The sequence below is a fragment of the Colletotrichum orchidophilum genome (assembly GCF_001831195.1).
Source record: "Colletotrichum orchidophilum strain IMI 309357 chromosome Unknown Scaffold_8.1, whole genome shotgun sequence".
NCBI classification, from domain to species: Eukaryota; Fungi; Ascomycota; class Sordariomycetes; order Glomerellales; family Glomerellaceae; genus Colletotrichum; species Colletotrichum orchidophilum.
This window is the reverse complement of record NW_019172964.1, coordinates 264,580-285,418: the sequence shown is the minus strand read 5'-3', so window position 1 is coordinate 285,418 and position 20,839 is coordinate 264,580. Positions and strand designations below refer to the sequence as shown.

Here is a 20,839-nt window from a genome sequence, read left to right as displayed (position 1 = left end):
TTTCTCATCTGATCTAGCTTTCTCGAAGTTGACGAATGATGGACTGGGAACTGCAGCTATTTCGACGCCTAGTCAACCGGTAGGCCCACTCCTTCGAACACTTCAAAGGCCTTTTTGTCTTATTGTCCACTGGCAATGGCTTTCCAGAATTGTTTGATCTTCAAATCCCCCATTGACAGTAAGAACGTTGAACTCAGACATTGTCAATAGTTGCAAAGATCTTTATTCTGAACAAGGGTAAAACAAAGAGAACAGTCTGTAAGGATCTGCACGATTCTCTACGTATATATGTGAATCATTTCGTCCTCAATCTATAGCTTTCCAATCCAATCCATCTCATCACCTCCAATAATTCTTAGCATCCTCTAACTTATAGCTTTCCGGTCCGATTCGTTCCACCACAATCAATTCTTCGCATCAATTAACCTACAGTACTAAGCCCTAAATTGCGAGTATCGTCTCATTCCATTCTCAACAAGGCTTCGAACAGCCCATCATCATGTGTCTTATCCTGCAGCCCACCTCCCAATGCAAGGTGTGTTTTCGGTTCACCCGATTCGAAGACGTGAACCAGTTCTGCGCCAACATCGCCTACGTCCCAGATTCCGGCCTGGGCTCCTGCGGCGTACTCAAGCTGCAGAGAGTCCAACGCCTCACCGATTACGTCTGCGAAGCCTGCCGCTGGTCGGCAGAACAGGATGCAAAAGATTTCTATGAGTTCCTCTATCCATCACCGCATAAGTACTTTGGCGATTCGGGTCACGGCTTTGCTGAAGAGTTCTTGAGCCGTCTGAGTGCGCCTCCTCCCGGTTTACAACGTCCCTTTGATCAAGACGTCAACGGAATCGCTTACAGCTTGCCTCTTTTGGCCATCAGCGTGATGCCGCCGGGGCCGAGTTCTCTCCAGCCTGGAGCGTCAATTGCTACGACGCACCTGAACCACCGTCCTACTAGAGCGCAGCCGACGAGATCAAGGTACGAGTTTCATTCTTCTTCGAGCAGTGAGTCTGAAGAATCTCCTGGAAGGGATAGCCAACGCCTTCATTGGGCCAACATAGCAAACCTCATGAGCAGCAAGAAACAGCCACCACCCCTGAACATCCTCGGAGACCCGAGCCAAGACCACCCAGAGACTCCTCAATCCGCCGCCCAGCTTCGCATTGAATCGCCTTGGGGCGCCAGGGTCGTGAGCAACCCCGAAGAAGACCCCTGGTGGTACCCCGAGATCTGGGGTCCTGCAAAGGACCTCCCCGACGACCTCGCCGAGGCTCTTGACCAGTACCCTCCTCAGAGTACCGTCCACGGGCACGATATCCACGTTTTTGACAGCAACAACAGTCCAGGCAAATGGGAAGAAAACCTCACTGTCATCATCGTCACACCCCGGGGCAGGAAAGCCCGAGTGATGTCTGGAGAGGTGTACGACGAGGGCGCGACGCTGGTGGGCCGTCGGATGATTGAGCGCGCTCGGTACGAGCACATCTCGGACAAGGAAAGAGAGTACATGAGCAAGGCGGGACGCAGCTGCTTCTTCCGCCCATGTACGGTCGCGTCCTGTCCGCTCTCGCACGAGCGGGGACAGCACCAGCCCTGGCCGTCAAGGGGAGAAAACCTGCTTGAGTCTATGGCAAGGGGACATCGGATGCGCAAGAATTGGTGGTCGCGGACTGCTATCCCTCGTCCGGTGACGCCGACCTCGAATCCTCGCCAGTACTCGTCTCATTCTCCTATGCGTCGCCGACCGGCCCCGCTGGATTTGACGAAAACCAAGGCAGTGAGATTCAACATTGCAGTAGAGGATGCTGAGTCGGTTTGGTCGCGCGGAAACGCCACACCTCATCCAGCCGGTCCTCAAGCAACTGTGTCTGATGAAGATGAAGACCTCGCAACACCTTGGTCATCCGAACCTCTTTTCGCCCCGGAACCAAGATCGAAAGGTGATTTGACTGCGATCCTCGAGTACGAGGGTAGAGTCGGCAGAATACGTCCCAGGAACTACAATTATGACCCAGCCGGTGAGACGAATGGATCGCCGCGGCCACATGTTCGTTCCACTGCCAGCCGCGATCAGCAGACTGGGGCTGCCTCTATTCACAGAGAAGTACGCAACGCTAGAAGGGCTGCGGCTCGGACAGCGAATGATGGCATTGACACTTTACATGTTCCATCTGAAGCTCAGCGAAACGCTTCTTTGGATTATGACGACCAGGACTCCTGCTACGGTTTTACTACGCTGAGTATTTCAGATTTCGATGAGGATTGTAACATCTACGATCCTCCATCCCGATAGATAGGTGATATTGGCAGTCTTATGAGGAATTGATATGTGTGGGGAGAAAACCAAGAGGACATGTTCACAAGGGGAATCACAAGGGGAATCACACGGAAAAGGCACATGGGGCATGGTGTTTGTTGGTTTGATGGTTTGATTTGAAATGCTAGATGACTCAATACGCTGGCTTGTTGCGAGTATCGCGTATATTTTGAGATCATCAACTTCATCTGATATCGACAAAGACCGAAAAGGCTGAGGGGGGTCCGGTACGAATGAACTGGTGTAACTAAGCCATATTGATTCCATGTTCCCTCCAATCCCGTCATTTCTTCAAGAACTAATCTCCCCTCCGCACGTTCAATCCTTTTCGACGATCCATCATGTAACCATGCGTTCTCTACCGATGAAATGGAACTCCATCATGTGGAACAAGAGCTTTGTTTCAACCTCAAAAGTCCTTGCTCTTGCACTGAATCATGCCCCAACGGTTCGCCGTGGCCTCATACCACGCGGACTCGACCATACCGTGGTTGCAGTACCCCATGACCTGGAAGCGCCAGTTGAGCTCGCCCTCCCACTTGTTCTCGCAGGCGACGTTGAGGCTCGTGTGGCAGGCAGGGAACCGCTTGAGTTTGTCCCACAGCTGGCCGCAGAGTGCGGGGACCAGGTCGGGGTCGTCGACCAGGGCGTCGACGAAGTACTTGCGGGAGATGCGGCCAAGCCAATAGTCGCCCGTGCAGGAGGCCACGTCTTTTGTGATTGTTATCTGGCCCAGCGCGCTCGTGGCGGAGAGGGCCAGGGCGAGGATGGTGGTCGTGGAGATCTTCATTTTCTTCTTTTTTTTTTGGCTGTATTGCTGATGGGATGAGTGTTTGTAACTGGTTGTGTTGAGTTGAGTTGAGTTGATAACTCGATTATGTGTAGTGTAACAGAGTGTTGTGTTGCGTTTCTTCGTAGTCGTGGGTGTGGTGTGTCGAAGGTGATATAACTACCTTGTCAATCCAGGTCCTGGAAAAATGCTGCTATTGTGAATTCTTCTGAAAAGGTTTCTCCGACTGCTTCGAAGTTCACCGTGAGAGACTGAACCAAAGTTAGACCATAATTGACTTCCTCCTCTGAAATGGATCTTGGGTCAACCACAAACTTTGCCCACCTTGCGGCTGTACTCATCTCCGTTGACCTTGATTGTGACATTTAAAAACATCACTCACTGCAAGAACATGGTTTTAGGTTTATTCACCAGGGTATTTTCCCAAGTTGATATTTCCTTGACCGTCCAGGTTGAACTGGCGCCCAAGCAACTGTCGAGGTCGACGCTCACCGACTGACAGAACTATCGCGCAAGATTTGACTAGAGATGAATGAATCTAAAACAACCTTGCTGAAAACCGAGCGTCGTTAATTTTTTACATTCCATTTTAGACCACTAATGTGTTATACAATGAATCATTCGTACTTCGCGGAAAACTTTCAACTTCAATTCTACCTACCCACAGCAGTAGAAACAAAGTACTTTGAAATGAATGCCAAACTCTATGCTTTACGTTACATCTTATAATCTATACAAGTTAGTTCGCGAAAAGTAAATTCAGAACCTGTAGATAAACATCAAGATATCTGCTATAGCGTTTTGATCACTCCATATGAGTATAGACGACAAGGGTTTATGGATACATGTGTACATACATCTCATAAAAAGGCAAAAGAATGGGCCCTAACCAGGATTCGAACCTGGGACCTCTCCCATGCGAGATGTAGTTAACACCCTAAGGGAGAATCATACCGCTAGACCATCAGGGCTAGTCAGTTTATGAAGACTTCTGATTCGATGATAGCCAAGAGGCAAATAGCTGTATATATTGGTAGTGCGGTGGAGCCGACCCGAAAAGGCCCTCTGTCGCAGGTAAATAAAGCGCCCAGTCAACATCGATCGCCTACCCGCCGCTCATCAAGCCTTGAATGGTGCTTGACGGTATTGGCACCAGTCGAGCGCTGCCTCAGATACGACGGTCAATTGCACCGCGTGCTGCCTTAACCCCCTTTTCCAGGGGAAAACACTGCTCTCTTGTTGATCAATCGACAAGTCAGGTCGGATCTCACCCGATAGTATGCCCAAAGTGCCCTCAATCCCAATGAGTGAATGATCTTCAGGACCAGCGTTGCGGGCACATTCCAGCTGCCTCCCTGGGCAACGAGCCACTCACACGTGCCACCAGCCAAGGGAAACAATGAAAAGGGACGACTATTCTTGGAGGCAAACAACCCAGGTCCCTCCGGGTAATGCCACATGGGCGCATTTGGTCCGGGTGCGGCTCCCCTTCGCTGGCGCCGTCCGGGCTTTACACAGCCGCAAGCCAAGCTACCAAGAGGAAGATCGACTCGTCCGAACTTGTTGTCTTTTCGCGGCAAACAGCAATTAGCACCAACCCCCAAGGTCTCCCTCAAGGGGCAGCAGCCCTCTTCACGGACGACCTCGACACATGCATGCATGCTTGGGCGCCCTGATGAACAGCTGGCCCTGCAGTAGGTAGTGTAGCAGAAGCAGCCGGCCTGCAGGCCGTCGTTGGGTTGGCGGTAGCTCCATCTGCCCTGACGAGGCCTATGACGCGTTCAAGATTGCCACTCGCCCACTGCCTGCTGGCTTGCTGCCAGCACTGCCCCAGTGGAGCTACGGGACAGAGAGAATCGCAGATTCGCTGAAAAGGCATTTAAAAAGTCCACAAAGGTGGAAAACCGAGTATAAAGGGGGGAGGGGGAGGGATTTTGTAGGGAGTATGGAGACGGAGTACGGAGTACGGTTACAGTGACCAAGTAAAATGGTGATTGTGTTCCCACAGGGTGGACCCGGTCGCGGTATCCGTTGCGCTTAGCGGCTTGAACGGGATTTCTGGGTTTGCTGGGAAGATCCAGGCCCATCTGTTCCTGGCACTCCCAACCAACCCCTGCGGCGTACGGGCCGCTGTGCAGCAGCGGCACTGGGATCGGAACATGGCAGATGAAAAGTTGGGACGCTGTGAGTACGAAGTTTCCATCCGTACGTATAATGAGCAATGGGGCACTGCCGAGGAAACATCCTGTGAATATCCGTATTGGAAGGGCAATAAGGTAATCGAAGGGAGGCGGAGGGAGAGGATTAGGAGAGAGGGGATGATGTGCCATCGGCCCAGTCCAAATGCCTAGAAACAACCCCTTGGGGCTCAGGATAAAGATACCTCGCTGTAAATTCTGGATCTGATGTTACTCTTCTCCAACAGAACGGGCATTCTCTGATCCCTCAATTGACAGGCCCTGTCAGGTAAGCTACATCGGATGATGTTGGTGATTGAATGCGTTCATGCTGCATTTCGACGCTCCCGGTGACCCTCTCCCGAGAGGCTTGCGGAAAGGACCAGAGGATCACTGAGGGGTTTTCGGTTGCCGAACATTGCATGCTGACAACGAGGTTTAGGACGAATAGGACGTCAATGAAGGTGTGATGCGACCGTAGGGCTTGGATATGCAACGTCATGGACGGCGGTCAGTGACGATTGTGTCGGGGCCTCGACTTGCCCGTCGTGCCTGTCCAAGCATTTGGGTGAGAGATTTGACTTGATGCACACGGGCGCCTCCACCGGATCTCCACCGGGGGGACAGTATATGCTTGATTGAACTTTGAAGCCATAGAGAGAGGTTAAAGCAAAGAAGAAGGAAAAAAAAAAAAAAAAAAAAAAAACGTTGGAGTCAACACTGTTCTTTACGTCTTATCAAGTGTGGAAAGGCTCGAGAAACCTGAATCTGGCCCAGCGGCGGCCCAGCGGCAGCCCATCAGGTAGGGAGAATTTGGTGCGATTCTGCAGGTCGGTCCGCCGGTTGTGAACGTGTGCACTGTGGACAGGCGGCGTCGATCTTCCGAGTCATAGCTTATTATGCTTCTTCATATGCGGGCAGTCGTGCAAAATTGAAGTGGAGTGGCACTTGGTAGGTGCACATTGGTGGTCACTGTCCCGTCCGAGTCGAAGATTTTGGGTTCCGGTTCCAGGTGAATGAAGGTCGAGAGATCAAGGTTCCAGGCGCAGAGGATGAAGTTAGGTTCCTGGCATGGCTCGTCCCCTCATGCAGCCAGAAACCTAACGCGCGGGTGTGCCTTGCCGGCGCGCGCTTCCTGCCGGCATTTGTTGGTATGGGATCCATGGGATCTACGGAAGAGAGGGAAACCGAAGAAGAACTTGAGGAAGGGGCTGATTGATTGTTGTCCAACAGCAATGGGATGTTTTCATCCTTTTGCGCGTCACCGTGTGTGTTGTGGCTTTTTGGACGCCAGCTAGCCGCTAGATGAGATGAAAATACTTTGGATGACGATCCATCAAACCAAACAAACCCAAGGGATTCGTTTCTCGTCTTCCTAGTCGATAATCACACCCATTGGCAGGTCCGCCGTGTAACGGTCTAGCGATACTTGGCTCCTGGTTGGCTTGGGAATGGAATGTGAGAATGTTACTACTGCCCCCTGACGAGGGATTTGCTTGGACTCGAACCCCCCCCGGGACCAAGCTTGGGCTGGCCGTGGCCCTTTTGGTCCTTGGAATTGGCGTGCGGTGAAATTAGTTTCCCCACCCCCCTTTTCCCGCATCACCGTCCAATCCTGTCCTGGCGCTGGCGGTGCACCGTGATCCATCCACGATCCATTTCCCTCCACTCCCCGACTCACCCCTGTCTCTCTACTGGTTCCTCACACGTCAACTCTGTGAGAGAAACAGAGATTGTTCCTGACCCGGCCTGTCTGGCCCTGGAACCAAACGTCACGCCCCTCCCCACATCGCCTAGCCCTCTCGGTCATCACTTCTGGGCCTTTACCCGTTTTGGAGTCTGTTCCTGGCTAAGCAGGGTTGTTGACGGGTTGCGATGGGCTGTTGATGGTGGACGATAGAGTAGAACGCGACGCCATGGTGACGACGCCCCTGTTATCACACCAAGTTACCCTCGTTCGACTTTGTTCCTTGCTAACACGCACTGCAGAAGGGCGAATCGAATGAGATTATTTCCATCCCTTCAAAATGGCCCTCCTCTCCCTCCCTATTCTGGCCAATTCCCGGGTTCTGGTCTCCTGTCACCACCACACACTCTCTCTCTTCAACCATCGTCCAAATCCGCGAGTTATCTTGATAACCCGCTGTCACTCTTTTCCGGACGGGTCCAGCAACAACAGCACATTTAGCATTCTTATCACCACGAGTTCAACGAGTCTCTATACGATCTCCGACAGTTCAAGATGCACTTCGCCAACGCCGTTGTCCTCGCGGCCGCCCTCACCGGCGTGTCTGCCCACCCTTCTGCACACAACCACCAGAAGTTCCACGAGCGCCGCACCGTTGACGCCGTCGAGGAGCGCGACTTGACCTTCTTCAAGAACATCCTCCCCACTCCGACGCCCTCTTCCACCTCATCGGCCGTCGTCGCCGCTACCCCCCTCCCTTCCACCGCCGGCGGCGAGTACGTCCCCTTCTGCAGCGGCTCCAAGAGCAAGCGCGCCACCATCGCCGAGATCGCCTACGCTGGCAACACCGGTAGCGAGGACGACTGGGGCTGCAACATGCAGATCGTCAACGACGCCAGCGTCTCCCTCTACAACTACACCGCCACCTTCACCGCGAGCGACGCCGACTACATCGGCTCGTGCTTCAACAAGATTGGCCCCAAGGGCCTGATCGACGGCTGCTGGTTTGCCGCAATCACCTTCTCCATCAAGAAAGGCCAGTCCAAGAACGTCGCCTTCGACAAGAACACCCAGGGCTCTTGCGCCTTCGGCCCCGGCACCACGGTCCCCAAGACCCCCATTGGCCAGTTCGCCGGCACCTGGCTCGAGTTCGACTGGGCCTCCACTCCCAACGGCGGCAACTCCGGCGCCGACGCCTCCGTCCTCGTGGCCGGCTCCCAGGGTATGCCCTACTACGGCATGAAGGTCGCCGCCAACGGCAAGACCTGCTCCTGGCTCAAGTCTGACGGCACCAACGAGGGCGCCTACATGCCCGGCATGGAGGCTCTTGATGGCGTCGGCTGCAAGGGTTACTACACGGCCCACCTGAACGTCACCCTCGGTGACGATTTCAATCCCAATGCTTAAGCGAACGGCGTTTCCGCTGATTCGTCCTTGGTACTGCCTTTTCCTGTGCTGGGGTGAGTTTTTTTTCGTCGGGGAAAGGGGGTCATCTCACACAACCCATTCATTCCGCCACGATGACGAAGCCCAGTAATGGATGTTTTCTTAATCTTCAGAGCTTCTTGACGGCGCATCGCATGAGATACCTCTTTTCTTTTCGGGGCATATTTGTTTTGGTTGGTGCGGCCTTTTTCTTTTGCTATTGCCCCCCCACCTGGCGCCCACCACCAACCAGCCTTTTCTGCTTTGGACATTTGTGCAGATTCTCGGGATATGGGAAAAAGCGTTGACGAACAAGACGGTTGGTTTTAAGGGACGCCTTGTTCAACGGAACGGTTACATAAATCTAGTCCCCCCTACCTAACCCACACATATACCTAGTGTCTGCTGCTTAATGCGACATAAAAACTCATCCTTTTAAAAACTATAGAAGCTTCCCATGCTTCCTATCCCCCATCTGTGCTTTTGTGTGTTGTTCATCCCGTCATTCATCTCATGTTTGATGAATAGTGTGCCTGCCGTGTCTAGCGGGGCATTGCTGGAGATCAAGCCTCAGAACTGTTTCATCCACGACATGGGATATGGGACCTCGCAAGGTCTGTGCGATTCCATGAGAACAATTTCTCGGTGTGTATGGTTTTCATCATTTCGTCACCCAAGTCTCATCAAAGATCATCTTTGAGTCCCTCGGATACATTTGTACACTGGAAGTTAGCTCTGTCACTTCACTCAATAGTGCTCCCAAATCCAGGGTTCAAGCTGTTGACAGTTCTGCAACATTAACATTCCACTCTCTCAACCCCGCCACCCGGGGGAAAAAAAAACCTCGCTGCATCCAAGGCCAGTGACAGTTGCAGTCGGCGTTCAGACCAGCGACACCAGGCAAATCTCATGCCAAATCTTCATTATTTAGACAGCAGACTTTTCAGAAATGACAGCTGGAGTGGCTGCCAAAGTTGCAAAGTATCAGGGCCTTTGTGAAGTGCACGTTGTGAAGTCGCAATTGGCGATGTAGGTAGGTAGTGACTGTTGTCTCCTTGAATGGCGGCGTCCTCGGTGGATTCTATGAGAAGCGCCTCATTGATTTGAACTCTACAGTTCACCTTGAATTCATGCCTTGAAATTCCGTCAATTCTTTGGTGAATGACTTGAACTTAACTTTGAGACTGCACGTCAACTTTGAGATTAGCTTTCTCTCCCCTGGGTGGGTGCCCTTTCTTCCCGCAAGTGCCCCACTTTGGCTCCTTGGTGGTGCCACACTGAACGACTTTTGCCGCTGAGTCAATTTCACATTCAACATCACCTCACCTAACACGCTTCAACAAATCATTTTCACCGACACTGGCCTGTAACAAGAATACTTTCATGGTATCACACAATACATGATGGAGGAACTACCCATTCAACCATCGGGTATCTTCTGGCAAGACGGCTTCATAACAGCCGAGCATGAGGAAAAGTTGATACACGTCTTCCGCAACGAGCTATCATGGCCGGATCGCTCCGGTCGGCTATCTTTACATTACGGCTACACCTTCGACTACAAAACATTTGGCGTAGATCCGAATATTCCCTTCAACCCTTTCCCGGACTGGCTGGAGCCGCTAATTCCCACACGCGAGGGCAGACCACCGGATCAAGTTTGCCTCCAACACTATCCACCTGGTGCCGGTATCCCACCTCATGTCGACACTCATTCCGCATATGATCAGTTGTATGCGCTGTCACTAGGATCGCCCGTTATGATGCAATTCGCGTTACCACCGGACGAGGGCGGGGAAGGGAGGACGGTGGAGGTCGACCTCACGCCTAGGAGCATGTTGCAGATGTCCGGGGACTCGAGACTGCACTGGAAGCACGGCATCAGGAAGCGAAAGACGGACACGTTACCCGATGGCACGGTGCGGAAGAGGGGAGATCGGTGGAGCATTACATATCGATGGATCAGGGAACCGGCCATATGCGGTTGCGGGAACGCAACGCTCTGTGATACGGCGCAGAGGGAATTAGGTATCGAGAGGGAGTATCGTTGGAAGAAAGGCGATGAGGATGTCGTTGTGGGTGAAGAGAGCAGTATAGGAGACGAAGGCCACATGACATAATTGGAAGCCTATCTACATCAATGTCCAAGGTGAAATTATGTGGCCTATTTCTACGTACCCCCGAGGTCACAGACACCTCGGGGCCGAGGACAGAGCGAACCTGAGTTATCGTTTTACAGTAAAGAACCATCGGTACGCATCATTGACACTCTTCAGGCAGTACATCCTCGGCGCCATGGGTTCGACGCTTCCAGCAGGCTTATAACCCTTGGCGCCGTGTGCCCTCAATCTGAGAGAGCAGGCCTATGGACCCGTGGTGAGTGACAGCTTCCAAAGAAACGGATCAAATTCAGTCTCAATTCTTCACACTGCTCGGGTGTGCAAAGCTCACGTTGGCCCAGGGGGTTCCTTAGACCCTTTGTACCATTTGGCTGAGATCTCCAGTAATCTTTAAGCGCGTAAAGAGTGCTGGCAATATCATGACTATATCAAACAAGCACGCGTCTTATATCAATAAACTCGTTGTAATTAAACCTGCCAAGACTTAAACTAGGCATGCTAATTATCTTGCCTAGACACTTATTCCAATCGATATTATCAACCGAGCTGATCAGAGAGTAGTGTAGAATCGCCGTATATATTACTGTACAAAGTAAAGACAGCGATATATGGTTTGATTCTTATTATAAATAGATACGCACAAAGATGAATGAATATCTTTTTAGCCTTTTTCTTTGTAAGAATATTTATAACTAAGCTCACAGGGCTCTTATATCTACACCATCAACGATTGTGATTATTAAATAGTGTGTTATGGTATGCAGAACCCAACAGATGTAGACTCCCCGGCATCAATGGATCACTTTGTTGACTGGATGTAATTTCAGGATGTGAGTGACTTCGCTAAAGATTCTCCCAACCTTGGAGGCTCCGCCCCATCCTAGCACAGAATGCCAGATCAAGGATGGGAACTATTCCGAGAGAGTAGTGCTCTCTGTCACAATAATGCTCGTCTCGAGGTTTCGGCTGCAGTGACTGGCTTATACACCTGCCAGTCTTTCTTGTGAGTCCAGCCTTCGGCTAGCGGTGCTCACCAGAGATTGTCGTTCGAGAGGATGATCATCTTTGCTGTGACTTAAGGTGCAGCGATGCAGGTCAACTCTAGGTCATGAATTGGTATAGCTACGTTCAGAATGAAAATCTAGCTAGTAAGCCTAGTATAGTGTACTCTTGCTAAATAGGGTTCTTCCTAAGCGGAGAGTCAAAGTGTCACGGAACTGCTCAGCGTCTCTATGAAGATTTCGTCTTTCCAGTCGGAGTCTTAAGTTAGTTAAGCCTCACGAACTTGGATTTCCAGCGCGCGCAGGAACTTCGGAGTATCAGCATAGCTAATGGGGGGATTGAGAACTGGCGAAGGAAAATGTGTTTAACTCACGTCTGTTACTAGTGAAAACGGTCGCTATGCCTGCCGCGCGTATCGAGACTTGTCTGAAAATGCTCCGAGTTTAATATACAATAGGGCAGTCTGTATTGGCTGGAACTCCGAGATGGAGCTTTGTAAGAGATCTTGCTCATACCGAAGACAAGATGGATCAAGGACGTGAATATCAGATCGAACATGTCGCTATTAGACAAAAGACGTCAATATTAAATAAAACTGGTACATAACTGAGCTAGGAGATTGCAGGAAGCTTCGTAGGCGTTTGAGGCGGAACCATTCTCTGAGGCAATACACCCACCAATGGCGAGCATAGACAGAGGTAAAGGATTTGTGATTTCATGTCAAACGACCAGCCTTTGTTCCGTAGAGGACGTCTACCTATATGGGATAGACGAAAGTTCGAATGTCGGCTGAGGCAAAATGGGGCTGTGTTTGTCAAAGTGTGTAAAGTGTGCGTAAAACCAACTTAAAGTCTGGCTGGGACTAACATGAACTAATCTTGGAGGTGTTTTGACGCCCTTCGCTTTGTCAAAGGCATTGTTGACTGCAACGACCCCTTCTTCAAATAAATCGGTCATTAGAATTGCTCTTAAAGACATTAAGTGTGTTTTGCAGTGGCTCAACGTGAGTGTGCTTAAACAAACAAAGTCAAAATCTTGAGCTGCTTCATCGGTACTTGATTTTGTAGAGAACCACGAGGCCAGCGCTTCTTAATGGCTATCCTTGATACTAATTCAATCTTACCAATACCCTAAGATGAGCATCATTTACATAGCAATAGCGTACTAGGCAGGCACATTGCCGAAGCTATCTGGCGCTCCAAGTGTCTTGGCACAACGCCATTCATATTGCGTCATGTGTACCTCTGTTGAGACATGAAATGGGATAAAGGTGAGATATCTCAGTTGGTCAGAACATTGGTCGATTTTCTTCTGCAAATGACACGCACGTCGGGACACATGCGGCTTCCATTAATTCACGATGTGCTTTGTCCACAGTCCGGAGCATAATTGACTGGAAAGAGTCCTGTGTTAACATTGAAGATTTAGCACTTAGCCTCTGTGCTTGGTATCACAATATGTCGCAGCGCCGCATGTGGCGCCGCCCGGCATATTGCCACCGGACACCGCTCACCATGGAACGACCGCTCTGTGGGTTCGGTCCGTACGGCGTATAAATCCGTGATCCCGCTTAAGGGGTTGGCTTAGCTTGATCAAGCCACTTACTGTTATATATGCCTTCCGCTTGATACCTAGCTTTTTGATACAATATGATGTGGAGGAGCTTGTTTTTAATATGATCGTTTTCTTACTCATGCGCACTCATTTTCGGCGATAAGACATGTACGTGGCTTCTCTAGACGGTGAATCTGTGATCTAGCCCTGGTCTCGCAGAGTTCGGCGTTGTACTCCAAACTCAGAAGAATTTGATGAACCAAGGATATTTAGATCTTTAAAGGAAAACTAATTTGGTTTGCTGATCGCGTAGTTCGGTACCACATCATTGACAACTGGTCCGCGGCCATCACATTGAATTTTTAAGTTGTTGACAAGCCAATCTTGCGAAATAAGTCACCCAAAAAAGGACGGAAATATTGAATCTGACCCTAACACAGACTACACCTCAGTCACTGAAAGCTCATTCTACTTCCCCAATCGAGTTCATTTCAGCCGCAGACTCTGCCGGGACTCAAAGTGTCTGAACACATGATTGTTTGCGTGGGGTAACTACGCACTCATATGCCTACTCGCTCAGCTCCATGTCTATATTAAAGACATACAGCCGCAATGTTTCTTGCCCGGCTAAACTCCTCAAACATGGTAAAAGGTAGAATGCTAGGCTATTCAGAAGATAAGATGAGACTATGACTCTTTGTTACTGGTGCTGTTGTCCTCCAAGTTCTGTCTTCGGCCCGTAGCAAGACCCCTTCTTCATACTAACCAAGGTGAGAAGGAAAAGCGAATGGCTCGGTCATCCTCAATCAATCATCCTGGGATCACAATGTGTCGCAAAAACGGCGCCGTTAATTGCGGGCAGCAATTAACGCCATATACACCGTGCCCTTGTGACACAATGCACAACCAACCACACTGTAGCGATACAGCCGTTTTGCTGCGGGTTAAACTGTCTCGTCTGGCCCGTATCGATGCCGAAGCCCCTCCCAACTTCCGAGCTCCTCGAGCTCGTCTCCCGCACTGAGTGGGAAACCCCGTGCCTAGAAGATATCGGCTAGACCAAGCCAACGAGCTTTCTCCAGCCCCCCCGCCTCCCACGGGGGCGACCTCTTGCTTCGATCAATATATGTCGCTTAAATTACCCCACTGCAACCATGAGTCAAACTTTTTGGTGCTATTCAATTGCTCTATGCCTTGTGATATATTAGCCGGGTTGGCTAGGTAGTGAGATGCCAACGTCGGTCCGTCGGCTTGACAGCGGAAACAATCCCTCGCACTTTCTTCACTCCTTCGCAAATAAGCTTTTCACATGCATTTTGTTGCAGTAAGGAACATGGTTACTACGTGATGAGCGGGGGTTTCCCGCCACGTAGTTTACTAGAAACCCCTTTAAATCGTCAACCTGGTGGTCATTACCAGGATGAGGGTCTCTTGCAAGTTCCTCTTACGACAATTTATCCGATGTGCTCATGCAATATATCCGGCGGGAGTGTTGGCCATTGCAGTATGTCAGACAAAGCTTCTTGGCCGTGGTTACCACGACTAACAATGGGGTTCAGCCAAGCTCTGCAAAACGTGTACTGATTGATTCTTCGGTCCTTGGGCAATTTCAATGCAATGACTCGATTCTTTTCAATCTTGTTGGTATCGAACTCAAATTTTCTGTGAATCGCAGCGTTGGACTCGTTCGTTCCAGGGCACAACCGCTTGCTTGAATGCAAATCTCATCCCACTTGTTTCCATGCATGTTTTTTCTATCCCAGAAAGAAAATTTGTGATTTGGTTTCCAATTTAAATGCTAAAAGCCTTCCTTGCTAAACGATTCAGCGTAAAATTTCAATAATATCTCGCGGGTTGTATTTTATGCTTAGTTTCTCGGCTTGAGAATAACTTTCCAGTGACCTGTTGCAAACTGCATGGTGATGTATTGCCGGAAGTCAATGTGTTGACCGGGGACTTCCAGCACATCAAATCTTTGTAGAAGATTGGCGGCAACCATTCTCATCTCAGCCCAAGCAAAGCTTTAGTTCCGTTAGAACAACCGCTGAACAAGGTAGAAAAGCGTTTTGTAATGACTTACTTGATGCCAATGCACGAATGCTTGCCTCCAGAAAAGGGGTAATAGGCGTCCATACTAGAGACCTTGTCAAATCTTGTACGAAGAGTATTTCTCTGGAAAGGCGACTCACTCCGGTGCGGGAGCCCCATCTCTCTTGTCTTCTGGCAGCCATCTCTCAGGCCAGAACCGCTCCGCCTGGGGCCATACGGCCTCATTGCGGTGAAGATCACGGTATGAAGCCGACACAACGGTGTGAGGGGGCAGGTCATAGCCACAGAGATTAACCCACTGATTGCCGGTGCGCCGACCCATCTCCGACGCGATGGGGTGCAGGCGCAGGTTCTCCTTGATGCACGCCTCAAGATACTCGTATTCCTCCTCGTTGCGGACCGATTTACTGGTAACGATTTCATCGTTGAAGCCCTTGGATGGGAGAGAGTCCAAAAGTTTTGCGCGGACGTCGGGGTTGCGGGCGAGTTCGAGGAAGAGGCAGCCAATGGTCCCGGAGGTGGTCTCGGAGCCGGCGAGGAGGATTTCGGCCATTTGGTCGACAATATCGCGCGCGGACATGCTGGTGCCGGTGTCGGGCTTTTTGCCTTCTTCGATGAGGTGTTGGAGAAGATCTCGGCGCTCGACGTCGGAGGTGCGCTTGCGTCGTTGGACGACGGCGTCGATTGCTGTGATCATCTCCGCGGGCCAGTCGAACTGCAGGTCGATTCCCAGAGCGCGGAAGAACTTTTTGACATAGACAGACTTTGTTAAAGTTAGCATTCAAGGGGTGAACTTTACGTCTTAATCGCTTACACTATGAAGGATGAACTTACCTGGTACCGCTTGCTAAGGCCATCGAAAATCGAGCGAGGAATAGACTTCCAAATCCGTTCATCAACCCCATCTTCGATTAAGCTGTCGGGGTTGGTTTGGCCAAATCCCTTTCCGAATGAACACTCTCCCATGCTATGTTCAATTTAGAAGCCACTCAAGACAATGCGAAGCATCTGCGGAATTGTTGGCTTACATGTCAAGGGCCACGTTATGAAGGTCATCCATCAGGTCAACCTCGATACCGTTTTTGGCATTGTACACCGGGTCTTCCTTGATATGGGTCTGGTACTTGTTGAGAACATCACGAACGGTGCTCTTAAAGAATGTTTCGAGGTTATCGATATAGTTAACCGTGAACGCCGGAGATAGGAAACGCTTGAGGCGCCTGTGTGGCTCTTGGCGACTTTTTGCAGAGACGTTGGGTTAGGCTCACGTCGCAGGTATCTTTGTGGGCAGGAAAAATTACACTTACATCTCTCCAAACAGCCCGGGGCTGAATTTATCTCTGGAGATTTCAGCATACATGGCAACTTTGGGAAGATCCGTCTTGATCAAAATCTCCTTCATAGCCTCTTTGTCGGAGATCCAGACTTGTCGAGGACCGAGTCGAACAATAGACCCATACTTGTTGTGGCTTCTCTCAACTAACTTCCAGATGGTGCCGGTTGAGAAGAGATAGCGCAGATGCAATGTGGTCAGAGGAGCGTACCATGGCCCAGGGAGTTTCCTCAGAGGAGACTTGAGGGCTTTGACTTTCTGTTTAAGTTGAAGGCCGGCAAAGACAATTACAACAAAGTAGACGGCGAGAATGTAAGCCGACGCCATGATGCCACCGTTGTTGATCGTCTTGATCAGGGCAAAGACTCTTGCGATGCTTTTTTCGATGATTTGAGTGACTGATAAATGATGAGATAACAAGTTGGAGTCAACAAGGGCACAAAAGAACATCAAGGGCTTTTACAGGAAGTGACTGATTATTCCTTCGACGCAAGACCGGGGCCCTCTTCTCGGGTTGATACGAGACGAACGCAAACGAATTCTACAAGAGCTGTTCCGTAATCTAGATCGACCCTTGTCCTCTCCAGGGCTTTCTGCTGAAAGTCGCGCAAGCCAACCCAGACCAGAGCCGGGTGCGTTAAGCGTGGCTGAGCTTGCGTAAGATAGATGCTCTGAATTACACGACTCAATCGAAAGCAGCCATTGACAGGCTGCGAGATGCTGCGCGCAGTGTTTCAACATGTGTAAACTCTGTTATATTAGCTAAACGATGGGAGGCCCAGTAAGCTGGGCTCTTCCGCTTTTCTTTTCGCCTGGGAACAAGCAAGTTGATCAACGTGACATCCGAGAGATTGCCTAAGCGCGAACCGGAAGGTCCAGAAGGGGACAATCCAATGACTGACTAGGCTCCCCCTTGGCTGGAAACCGGGTGTCAAGCTAGTTGAACAGGAACATGGGAGGTGGGTTGCACTGCTGCCCCGAGCCTAATGTGTTTGGTGTAAACTCTGTCCGAGTATAATTCCTACATTACTCATTTTCAGTAGGTACCCTTATCCGAAGCCAATTGTTATTTGGAAATGTGAAGGTCGGCTATTCACTACTTTGCAGCTCTGGAGCTGATTGCCTGTCAACTCGAGAAACCTAATTCTAATACTTCACACCTTTAGAAACGCCAAGACTGTGCCATGTTCATGGTGGAGTTACAGTTTCAAAAGAATTCTGAGCCTTGGCCCTGCCATTGGTCTAGAAGTTTTGGTCTATTCCCTCGCCTCAAACTCCATACGCGCCCCCGCTCTATCAAGCTTTGATCCTGCGGTCTTTAGGTCCAAAAATTGGTCTATGTCCTCTATGTCTCTTTATGTCCGTCTAAAGAATACCTTGTTGTTTTTGACAGCAACCACCCTCTATTTGGCCCATCTCATGGCACCGGGGAAATTGGGGTCATGCTCAACGTACTTGAGCGTGCCGAAAACGGACCAGAGCTGGCCCAGGAAGCTGCGGTCATCGTGGTTGTACAGATCACCGAGAATAGGCTTGATAGCCTCAGTAGCCTCATCAGCCTTGTAGAAAGGAATGCGACTGGGTCTAGTTAGCACAGGTTCAGGTGATTCTGGAGGCTGAGGGTAAATCTTACGGGAAAAGGTGGTGGACAACGTGCTTCTCGATGATACCGTGGAAGAGATGCTTGCCAATGAAGCCGAACTCGCGGTCAACGGTGGCAATGGCACCCTTGACGAAGGTCCAGCCCTCCTCGGTGTAGTGGTGGACCTCAGGGTGGTTGTGGTGGAGGTAGGTGATGGCAACTGAGGGGGTAATTTAGCGCTATTGGAAACACATTTGCGTACGAAACTTCAAGGCCAGCTTCAAGGATCAAAAATGAGGGGGAGGGGTTGCGTACCGAGCCAGTGGTGGACCCAGAAGTAGGGGACCGCGTAGAGGAGCATGACAGTGGAGACGTCGAGGATGGTGGAAGCATAATACAGGGCGGAGAAGGTGATGGCCAGACCAAGATCAGAGATGGCGATGAAGATGGCCTCATTGGGACGGAAGACGGCACTGGTGGGGCTGAAGTGGCTGACGCCCAACCAACGTCCGAGACCGCTGACCTCGTGCTGCAAGCTACCCTTGCCGGCCGTGGCATTGAAGAAGAGGTACGCCTGCCACCCGAAGAGCTGGTGGGTGAGCAGGTTGAAGGCCTGGGCAATGGGGGTGTCCTCGAAGAGCTCGTGGACGTCGATGCTTCCGAACAAGGGTTTCTTGGAGGGCTTGGGCTCAGTGGCGGGGACGAAGGCCATATCCTTCTTCATGTGGCCGGTGAAGCGGTGGTGGCGATGGTGAGAGAACTTCCATGAGAAGTAGGGAACGAGGAGGAAGGAGTGAAGGGCCCAGCCGGTGATGTTGTTCACCTTGTCGCTCTTGGAGAAGGCGCCGTGGCCGCACTCGTGGCCGAGAATCCAGACACCAGTACAGATAAGACCCTGGACGAAGCCGTAGACCATCCAAGCCGTGGCGCGCAGGATGGGATCCTGGATGGCGGGGATGTAGGTAAGAGCGGCCCAGACGAGGCCGGCGACCATGGTGAGGTCACGGACGACATAGTAGTAGGACGTCACGAGCGAAGGCTCAAAGCAGTGAGCCGGGATGGCATCTCTGATGGTCTGAATGTCAGGGAAGACAGGCTCATTGGTCTTCTGTGAGGACGGTCAGTGATCGATGATCGTTCACCGAGATCGATGGCGGCGATTCGGGACGGTGTTTGCCGATTACTAACCTGCTGGGGTTTCTCGACCACCACGGTAGTCGAGGCACGTTTGGTCGCCATTGTCTGTAATAAGGTGCAAACCAGATTTGTTTGGGATCACCCTCTATATTGCTCAATGGATATGAGATGAACGAAAGGGAAGGGACAATAAACTCAGGGCCGCACGTATTATGGATGAGTAAAGAAATCGACCAGAAAGAAGCTGAAGCTAAGAGGACGGGGGAAAAGGGTGAAATTTTCTCGGGTGCCCGAGGTTAGGAAAAAGACAAAAAGGTTCAGACTTCACAAGGGACACGGGTAGCAGACCGCCAACAAGACGTGTCTCCTTGTCCCATTTTTCTTCTCAGGAGCGGCAGCAATTAAAGGTGGGCCGTTATCCAGGGTGAGAGACGATCCATGGAATAGGGGTCCAAACAGCCTGGACTGCTTTTCCCCCTTCCCTTGCAAAGTTACCTTGCCTTGCCCACATGCATTGGCGAATGGGCGGCAGAAAATTTGATTACGGTTGCCAATTGTCCAGTGTTTGGAATTGTTCGAGACCGCCTCGAGACGTGACTCGCCACCAGGTCTAACCTTGTGGCTTGCCCCAAAGCATCGCAGAGCCTCGGGCTGGGCGTATTCCATGACTCGATGATGACAGACGATGACAGCCACACGTCGAGCACAAAGCCAAGTCGGCGCCTGTTGAAGAGTGTCTCAGTCTCTCCCTCGCTACTGCAGCCTCGTGGCCGAAGTTCCAGTTCTAGCAGATCCCTCGGTACTCGTGCCGTAAAGTGAAACAATCAAAGAGGCATCTAGCGTTGCCCTGGCCCCTGGGCGGTGAGCCGCCGTATCTGGGGGGCAGGTGTTGAGAACCGCGGATCTAATCTGCTGCAAGATCCTAGCACGTTCAAGAAGAGATTCCGTCGCTTAAACAGAACTAAACGCAATCTGGCCTAGTCGTAAAAGTAATCCAAGGGTCCGGTTCCACGTGCGGATAACAGAAGTCTTGGAAAAACCCACACAAAGGTTCTCAACCCCAACACTTTTGCACCCCTTGTTCTCAGATTCGCTGTGGGAAATGACACCCACTGTGTGTGTTGGAGCTTGAATCTCGTTTAACGTGGAGTTCCAAGACAACGAAGAAGTTGGTAAAACCACGCAGGACCCTGCAAACCCGTTTGTTGACAAGTGGCATTTCGACAAACTCCATTGGCCAAACGACGGTATCTCGGGACACATCTCCATCTTCTCCAGTCCCCCTCCCCTCATTGCCCAGACTCAGAGGCCGCCCCCAAGTGTTCAAAGCAAGGGACCGTGCGGTAACGTCGCGTCCCACTCGGGGCTTTACGGAAAGAGGGGGGAAGGATTGCGGGAGAAAGGGACGTATCCCTTTGATCTTTGACATGTGCCAATGCGCCCCCTTTTGAGCTTACCGAACCAGTTCGACCAGCTCCGTGGCTGAGCATTGCTTGCATTGCCAGCCACAATCTAGGATCTTTGTCAATCTAGCGACGCCAGGCCTGAGCGCAAGGTAATGTTAGCGGAAGCCTCGGCGCACGTCCTGTTCAGATTGCGAGTATTCGCACCGTTGGACGGAAGCAGTCGCGAAAGCTTAAATGGCTTCGTTTTGGATTCTAGAAATGCG

General features: G+C 51.0%; 7 protein-coding genes across 7 annotated transcripts; 4 read left to right on the top strand and 3 right to left on the bottom strand.

Annotated features, from left to right (window-relative positions):
* Nucleotides 1-499: 499 nt before the first annotated feature.
* Nucleotides 500-2,290, top strand: CORC01_01544 (uncharacterized protein; the record flags this gene model as incomplete). The annotated part of the gene is made up of 1 exon (XM_022613198.1): nt 500-2,290. The coding sequence occupies one exon, from the start codon at nt 500-502 to the stop codon at nt 2,288-2,290; it is 1,791 nt and encodes a 596-aa protein (XP_022480297.1).
* A 433-nt stretch (nt 2,291-2,723) lies between these two features.
* Nucleotides 2,724-3,104, bottom strand: CORC01_01543 (uncharacterized protein; the record flags this gene model as incomplete). Its single annotated transcript, XM_022613197.1, has 1 exon — nt 2,724-3,104. One exon carries the CDS (start codon nt 3,102-3,104, stop codon nt 2,724-2,726), a length of 381 nt encoding a protein of 126 aa, XP_022480296.1.
* Nucleotides 3,105-7,523: 4,419 nt separating this feature from the next.
* On the top strand, nt 7,524-8,375 carry CORC01_01542 (uncharacterized protein; the record flags this gene model as incomplete). Its single annotated transcript, XM_022613196.1, has 1 exon — nt 7,524-8,375. The coding sequence occupies one exon, from the start codon at nt 7,524-7,526 to the stop codon at nt 8,373-8,375; it is 852 nt and encodes a 283-aa protein (XP_022480295.1).
* A 184-nt stretch (nt 8,376-8,559) lies between these two features.
* Nucleotides 8,560-8,775, top strand: CORC01_01541 (uncharacterized protein; the record flags this gene model as incomplete). Its single annotated transcript, XM_022613195.1, has 1 exon — nt 8,560-8,775. A coding segment is annotated over one exon (216 nt), but the record flags the coding sequence as incomplete, so codon positions are not given.
* Nucleotides 8,776-9,796: 1,021 nt separating this feature from the next.
* CORC01_01540 (2OG-Fe(II)oxygenase) lies at nt 9,797-10,513 on the top strand (the record flags this gene model as incomplete). The annotated part of the gene is made up of 1 exon (XM_022613194.1): nt 9,797-10,513. One exon carries the CDS (start codon nt 9,797-9,799, stop codon nt 10,511-10,513), a length of 717 nt encoding a protein of 238 aa, XP_022480293.1.
* A 4,423-nt stretch (nt 10,514-14,936) lies between these two features.
* CORC01_01539 (cytochrome P450 3A9) lies at nt 14,937-16,778 on the bottom strand (the record flags this gene model as incomplete). The annotated part of the gene is made up of 6 exons (XM_022613193.1): nt 14,937-15,090; nt 15,150-15,203; nt 15,259-15,881; nt 15,953-16,085; nt 16,147-16,338; nt 16,426-16,778. The coding sequence occupies 6 exons, from the start codon at nt 16,776-16,778 to the stop codon at nt 14,937-14,939; spliced, it is 1,509 nt and encodes a 502-aa protein (XP_022480292.1).
* Nucleotides 16,779-17,854: 1,076 nt separating this feature from the next.
* Nucleotides 17,855-19,272, bottom strand: CORC01_01538 (fatty acid desaturase; the record flags this gene model as incomplete). The annotated part of the gene is made up of 4 exons (XM_022613192.1): nt 17,855-18,029; nt 18,085-18,253; nt 18,349-19,141; nt 19,222-19,272. 4 exons carry the CDS (start codon nt 19,270-19,272, stop codon nt 17,855-17,857), a joined length of 1,188 nt encoding a protein of 395 aa, XP_022480291.1.
* Between the last annotated feature and the right edge of the window lie 1,567 nt (nt 19,273-20,839).